Source organism: Poecilia reticulata, chromosome 9 (genome assembly GCF_904066995.2).
Source record: "Poecilia reticulata chromosome 9, P_reticulata-male-v2, whole genome shotgun sequence".
In the NCBI taxonomy this organism is placed as follows: domain Eukaryota; kingdom Metazoa; phylum Chordata; class Actinopteri; order Cyprinodontiformes; family Poeciliidae; genus Poecilia; species Poecilia reticulata.
The window spans coordinates 5,099,894-5,108,033 of NC_088838.1; the positions used below are offsets into that span (position 1 = coordinate 5,099,894).

The 8,140-nt window shown below is 41.2% G+C and overlaps 1 protein-coding gene across 1 annotated transcript in view; it reads left to right on the forward strand.

Moving 5' to 3' along the window:
• tacr1a (tachykinin receptor 1a) overlaps window positions 1-7,680 on the forward strand; it is a 48,264-nt gene extending 40,584 nt beyond the window's left edge. Inside the window, exons 4-6 of the mRNA XM_008417286.2 lie at window positions 610-760; window positions 2,546-2,742; window positions 6,727-7,680. Of these exons, the coding sequence (XP_008415508.1) occupies window positions 610-760; window positions 2,546-2,742; window positions 6,727-7,072 (694 nt within the window). The 3' untranslated portion in view covers window positions 7,073-7,680. The remainder of the gene's footprint in view (window positions 1-609; window positions 761-2,545; window positions 2,743-6,726) is intronic.
• Window positions 7,681-8,140: the final 460 nt, after the last annotated feature.

Below are 8,140 nucleotides of genomic sequence, written 5' to 3' on the forward strand. Positions count from 1 at the left end.
CAGACACAGAAGTAGTGGCGAGTAAATCGATCCAAAATATTGATACCAAGTCAGTATCGGATCGATACTAGTGTGGAAAGTTTGCTACTTTAGCTATATTCCCTCTTGAAATGTTATTTTATTTTTGTGTTGAAGTTTCTCAAGGATACCTAAATGCTTTAGATTTCCTCTCAAATTATATTACTTTTGTGCTTTGTCTTAGGCAAAATGCACAGATTTTTTTTTCTTTTTCTATTGTTTCTGTTTATCAAGTTAATATATCATTGCAGACACCTTTACACTTTGTACAAATTTTGCCCTAGGTTTTAACAAAATAATTCAAAGGGGAAAAAAAACAAAAATACAAACACCGGGAAGTCAGAAGTTAGATACAGCAAACCCAAATAATAAAAAGTATCTGTATGATACTGGCCCCATATTCACTTGTTATCGGATCGATACCAATATGCATTATAAGTATCGATACTGGCCCGGTATTCTTATCAGATCGATACCAATATGCAGTATCGCACGCCTCGACACAGAAGATAATCATCCCTTCATCTAACCACAGCTTTGCTTCTGCAGTTCCAGTTTGATCAGAGATGTGTGTGCGTGTGTGTGTTGCAGGTACCATGTGTCTGTGGCCATCCTGATCTACTTCCTGCCGCTGCTGGTGATGGGCTGTGCTTACCTCGTGGTGGGCCTGAACCTCTGGGCCAGTGAGATCCCAGGAGACTCCTCCGACCGCTACAAGGAGCAGCTCACTGCCAAGCGCAAGGTACCCTCCACCCCCCCGCATTTCTGACTCCTAACTACGTTCATGTTATCTGAATGTTTTTTTTTTCCTTATTCATGTCTTTTACTTTCCATCCTTCAGCAGCAGTGGCTGTAAGTCGTGCTGTGTTTGTATTGTTTTGAGATAAAATAATGATGCTTGTACCACAGAACTGAAGCCAGCGCTCGTTGCTTTCATGTCGTGCTGCTGGTGCTTTTCCAGCCCACTTGTTGTCCGTTCCTTTCAACTAACTACAGCCACTTTACCCACTACTTTGCTTCAGCCATTTTCACCAACATACCTGGTACTTTCTTTGCAGTCATTTTCACAGCCCTTTCTTTTCCCAGTGTCTTTAAAATTCTGGATGATGGCCTTGCATAGACATGTAGAGATTAGTGGACATTTAGAGTCTTATCTTGAAGCGCTGCCATTGCTACACTTTTCAAATGGTTTTTAGTCAAGTTTAGTCGTCTTTGAATGCACATATTTTTCCAGTCAGTAAAACACTGATCCACCCTCTGCTCTAATGAGCCAGCCTCTCACATCTGTTTCATATCTCAGTATTATTCTCAGGTCATTGACAGTCAGCAGAGTCAGTTATTGTCTGCTCTCACTAATGATGCGCCTACGGATGTAACATTTTCATTTTGCCAGTGGAGAGTTCAAACCAACAGAGATTTTCTCTCTCTCTTTTTCTTGACAGCAAGTTTTGTTGCAACCTGTTAGGCAAACTGAGAGGTTTGTCTTTGGAAACGGAGTGAGATCTCAGTCCTCAACGGAGATAAATCAATGAACCACAGCTTTCTCTGTACAGAGGCAATTAAAACATTAATAGAAAACTGACAACACCAGCAGTAACATTGTTGATAGTAATGTCTCTCTTCTTTAATCCTAGATCTAAAACAGTAGGAAGCAAAGATTTGGGTTCCTGTTGTCCGCACACTAACGTCCCGTTTACGTGTAGCAGCTCTTCATTTAGCCTGCAAGGTTTTTTGTTGCGATCCAGCCTTTTGTTTACACACCAGTGACAGGAGTCACTCACCCCTTTGAAACCAGGTCAGAGTGGAACTCCACATGTGTGAAAACACACATGCGCAGAACAGGGTTTATTCTACGCATTCACAATCAGAAAACAGCAAACAGAATGGCGGCTACTTAACCTGTTTAAGGAACATGAACATAAACACTTAGTTCATTGGAGACGGGTTTAAAATGAAGTGGAAGTCAGAAGTGCATGTGCGTTCCATGACATGCTAAAATGACAGTGCAATCTAGTGGCCTGGCATGACAACTACAGCTGACCCCAGTCTTAGTGGTTGCCATCTAAACATGGAGCCTTTTCCTAATCAGCATCCAAAAATACCACCAGATTCCAGGCAGTGGTGTCATATAAACGTAGACTACCTCTCTGAAAGATTCATTTCCATAAGGTAAACAGAGGTGTTGGGACAGTTCTCCATTTATTGTTCCCTAGATGTTTTCAATGTTTCCAGAACTTCTGGACATAAAGTCCTTTACAACATCAAGGACCTTAGTGTCATCACCCAGTCATTTGGGTGATAATTTGGTTGCATGAAATAATTTTCCATCCAAGCCTACACAGGATGTAATGGGTGTGTATAATTCGAGGCTTAACTGTACATGCAAACTTCTCCTAAAAAGGCATCTGAAAGTTATCAGTAAAAGCAACCAGACTATTCAGATCAAGGGTTCCAACATTTTCAGATCGTATCCTGCTGCAGAAAAATGTTTCCTGATCGCACTCTCATGCTGTCTTTTGTCCAACAGGTGGTGAAGATGATGATTGTGGTGGTGTGTACATTTGCCATCTGCTGGCTGCCCTTCCATGTCTACTTCCTGCTGCACCAGTTCTTCCCTGAGCTGTTTGAAGAAACATACATCCAGCAGTTTTATCTGGCCATCATGTGGCTGGCCATGAGCTCCACCATGTACAACCCCATCATTTACTGCTGCCTCAACGACAGGTTAGTCAGCACCTCCGTGCATGAAATCTGTTATTCACACCTCATTTTCGTAAAGCCTCGTATCTTTACCATGTTGTCTCAGCGAATACTGATTTGAAAACAGCCGAACAGATTCCCTCACGTAGGTTTGTATGTTTGTGGTGGTTCTGATTTGGTCTGTGCGTTTCTTTGAAGAACTTTGAAGGATGCTCTTCAACTTATTCATAATGAGTTTTTCTATACAGAAGTAGTGGAATCTCATCTCAGGGCGGAAGCAAAAATTATAGAGTATGCATTCATTTCTTTTGACAGGAAAATATCAGAGTAGCTCTTTCAAAGCAACCAGCTGATCTGAAATGTTGAAGCAAAATGCTGATTTCCAAACGTTGAACTCATGATGTTTCAGCTACGAATCAGAAACAAGTGAGAGTTGCTAAATGACCCGAGTGGCCAGTCTAACTACTTTTAGCTTATTCGACAAATGTGATTCCATCTCTTGGTCAATTAACTCTCCTTCATAAAAGCCAAAACCTGCGTCAAGCGAATGTAAAAAAGTTTTTTTTTGCAAAATTGAAAAAGTATTTTCCAACTTTATCATTTCCACCAAACTTTACTAATGAGATCCATCAAAAATACCTATATAAAACATTGATGTAAACACAGTTTATAGAATCCTGTGAACAGCGCAAGTAAATAGAAATCACTATTTATATTTGTCTTTGATTGCAGTTGATAAATTACCCATATGCCACTATTAAATATATGTCTTTTATTTGAATGTCATGAGGAGATACCCCAGGTAATTAGGATTACATGTCTATATAACTGGTGCTGTACAGTTTGATCACCAGGTTTTTCATTATCAGATGTTTTTGAACAAGTTGAAAAATGGCGTGGCTCTGCACTCATGTACAACGGCTTCGTTTAAACCGGATCGGAACACTGAGTTCATCCCAATGCACACTCACTGTACACAGACGGCTCTATATTCGCTTCAAAGACCTTAAAAGTCAGAACTTGTTCTACAGATTGCGACTGCTCACGTGTAGACCCATGTCACCCACAACACACACAATTTATGATACACCAACATACACTCCAAGACATGAAACACTTCAGCTTCAGCGACAAGTTGCTGTAAATTCAGCACAGCAGAGAGAGAGACTGCTCATGCTCACTTCGGAATCACTCGTTCAGGAATCTGTCAGCAGCCAGAAAGCTTCCAAAAACAGAGAGGGGATAGGATAAACATCAAACTCTCTAAATGATCTCAGGAGTTGGTTAAACGTGAGGAGTGGGCGTCGGGAATGTAGCGCACGTAGCATCCAACTTCTGAAATATCAATCCAAAGTCTTGATTTTCTCACAAAACGGAGACAGATGGTCGGCTCTGTTTGTTGTCTTTAATCGTCTCCCGTTGTTCTCTCCTCCAGCCACTCGTCTTTGTGCAACTGGTGAAATGAGATTTCACACTTAGTTGTGTTCTCCAAGGAAATTCATTCCGTCCTAATAAGGCAGACATGTGGGGTTGGATCAGCCGAGGCTGAGTCACTGTTTCTGTTCAGGTTACCAGCAGGTTTCAGCTAATTTCAGATAAAACCCATGATCCATCAGCATCCCCCCTTTCTCTGTCATAGGTTGTTTTTTTCATCTTGTCATCCTTCTTTACAAAAAATAACCCTCCCTTTATTTGTTCACATCCTTTCTCACTGTAAAAACCTTTGAACAGAAGATCATCCTTGCATATCCTCTGATTCAGTGAAATGTCTAAGTTATTTTTGTTTCTTTTCTAACAGCTTTACAAGTGTTAACAGACGCAGGGACACAGGGACGTTTGGGTTAGTTCTCCAACCGTCTGACAGTTGGAGAACTGCTATTGCCATTTATTATTATTTTTTACTCATCTACTGAACTCTGTACAGTAGTAATTCATCAAGATGGAGCTGATGTAAACACCGTGTCCAAATCGCCTGCTTGTGTGAGTTGACATTTTAAAGCTTCCTTTCTAAGCCAAGCTCTCTGAATCATCCACTGGATCCAACCCAACAAACCACACAGAGGTAGTGGATACAGAATCTATAAATTACTGTTTCATTCATTTAAAAAAAACTAAGAATCAATTTGACCTCAAAAACGAGAACAGAGATCTGAAAGGACACAACTGTGTTTTAACATAACACAATTTTGATGAATCAAGCATGTCACATATTTCCTTTTAGTCCAGAGACTACACTAATCTGTTTGAATGTATTATTAACCATAATATAGAGCTTAGACTTTGTAATGAGCAAGTGTAACATTAATTTATTAATCTGAGATTAACAAAGTGAAACCAAATCTGAAGGTGTTTGCTGTAAGTTATGTAAACGGTCGATTCCAGGCATGAAAATGTCGGTGTTTTAAAGCTTCCTTACAAGCTCTTTGAATAATCACTCACTGAATACGCCGCATCAGGCCACCCATGCTTCCATTTTATGGTGTTATTGTGATTATTATCTTACCAAAAAAGTGTCCCTTATCACAGCCAGAAAAGCACAGCGTAATGGTAATTTAGAGCCATTGTCCACTGGGGACATTCAATTTCATCCATTAAATTAAATATCTGGATCTTTAGCAACTAATTGGTCTATTATGCTCCCTTGCTGCAGCAGAAGCATTTAAATTAGGCTGTACAATTTGAAAGAAGCAGAATCTGACGGTAATCTCATTTGTGTTTTTCGACTTTAGGTAATGTGTTTCCCTCCTGTACACACTTGTAATTGGTTATTTATCTATGAACTGACAAAGAACTTGGACAAAGGCTACATTTAAATGTAGTCTTGAGAAGCCAAGGGCACCACTTTTAAGATCACATGTGACGTTATTGTATATGATCAACATTTGATAACATCAGTCAATTTAAAGTGCATTTACCTCAGGAGGTGTTGCAGCCAGTCACACGCTCACACCCAACGTCGACTCTTCCAAGCTTCACAGACATTTTAAAATCTCGACTTGGATATTTTCAGTTTGATGGAAGTTCTCAAAAAGTGGAAAATCTAAATGGGAACTCCAAAGGGTTTCTCACCAGCCGGTCTTCTTTTCAAAATTTGACATGGCTGCCTGTAAGTAAAAGATAAAGATAAAAAAAAAATCTGGTTTAAAAAAATTGTGTCTCTAAAAACCTCCTTTAGAGAACATGTAGCCAATTGCTTAATAGAGCAAAAACAGATAAACGGTTACTAGCTTGTATTGCTAATAATTGCTAGCCTGGTAATGGTGAATGTCAGTTCACAAATCCCACCAGTTTTCAATAGCCAAAAGTGAAACTTTTCCGTGATAGCAGACAGCAACAAAAGTTGAAAATGTTTTTCACTTTCTTGTGTTCCGTCGCCAGCCCACATGTCCATATCTCAAATTTTCACATATGAATTACACCAGCTGGATGAGGACACACTGTCACCTCACTGCACAAGTTCCACAGGAAATGAATGGAGAGGGACATTTCTAAATTAACATTTAAAGCAAAATCACTTACTGGATCTAAATATCTGGAACGTTTGGTTTGAAACACTAAAATATTTTCTGAAACATTTTTTTAAAACGTACGTACATATGGGCAGGTGCCCAGGGTGGCTTCACAAGTGGATGGAGCACCCAAGAACTATAAAATAAAATATATCTCATCTGTCAGTTGTTCCCTGAACAAGTTTGCCACTACTTGCATAAATGAGTAGGAGAGTAAGTTTCCCTTAGTTGCTGTTGGGTATTGTGAGACTAGACTATTTGCTTTCTGCTACAAAAAAAAAATCTGATAATGTCTTGCATTTGAATTGGTTGGGGCTTCCCCAGGGCACCATCTCTGCAAGAATCACAATTGCGTGCATATTTGTATTTCCAGCTTTGCTTGATTAGTCTGAAAGTTTTTAATTGATTGACAGCACTGCTTCAAAAGGACTACAGTGGCAAGCTGTAATATTTTGCAGCTTAACTAACTAATTGTGTTCTCTCTGTTTTTCTGCATCAGGTTCCGTGCTGGTTTCAAACAAGCCTTCCGCTGCTGCCCCTGTGTCCCTCCAGGCTCCTATGAAGGCCTGGAGCTGAAGTCTACTCGGTACCTGCAGACCCAAACCAGCGTTTACAAGGGAAGCCGGATGGAGACGACCGTTTCCACCGTCCTTCATGCCGGGGAGGACGCAGAGCATCCCAAGGTCAAAGCCAGAGGAGGTCTCGGACCGGGAGGGGCTGCCGTTGGCGTGCAGCCACACAGTTCCACCCTGGACCTGACTTCCAACGGCTCGTTATCAAGGAGCGTCTCCAAAACTGTATCTGAGATGTCCAGTTTCTTCTCCAGTAACAACCTGCAGGAATAGTCCTGCTTTTCTCCAAACAGCAGTCAGAGTTCGTGAGTTTGACTGTTCACATGGTTGCTTTTGTCGTTTGAAGGATTCGGGTGAAGTATAGAAAGAGTGTGTGACTTTACCTGCTTGCGCCTGTCAGTTTCTGAGTGTGTTTTGAAGGAACGTTGTCCTACAGAACTGAGCACTGCCATCACCCACAGCCCAAATGAAGAAAAAAAACTAATTCATAAGGATTCATGTTTATCGTACACTAGAGCCAAACGGCAGCAAATCAAGATAAGCACATTCCAGCTTGAAGGCCAAGCAGAAGCTGAAGCTGAAGCTGTCATCTCCTTTCTTCACAGCTTCTGACTGTCAACGCCGCTTCCTCTCAGTGCAGAAAAGAGAGGGTGGGCTCACACATTCTCAATCACACAAGCCATGTGACTTCACACAGTCTATTTTGGACCGGAGCCACCGTACAGCATGAGACGAACGTGATGCAGGCAGGGCCTGGCTTTAACCGAGGAACTTCTCTGAAAGACGAGAAATTCTTCATACGTTTAGCTGAGAGACGCCGCTGACAATGGGAACGCTCTGACATTTCAACCATGAGAAACAAAGTATCAATTCTGAACTTCGCCCGTTGTTGTTCGTGAGTGTGTGTGTGTGTGTGTGCGTGTGTGCGTGCCACTTGATCCAAATGCTAATTCTTATCAGCCCGAGCAGGACTGCATTGGGAATCCACCGTGCAGAATGTGAGTGCATCTCCCAGAAAGAGCGCTCTAAAGATCCCCTGTGGGTTTTTCCGAGAAGTTCTGGCAATCAGCGCAAACACCAGCAGTGACTGGCTCATCTTTCATCTGTCAAAACATTGACTTCAACAGCTAGCAGCACCATTTCTGAAAACACAAAGGTATTTTTTTTTCTTTTGACACTGGAAAAGTAACAGCAGGATGGATTTAACCTGAATTCAAAAACGCAGATCAAAGAAAACCATATTTCAGAATCGAACAGATCTAAACAACGTGTGGAGCCCAGCGAGTAACTCAACGGTTCAGAGTTCTTGGCACCCTGCTCAGTGTTTATCGAACACTTAAT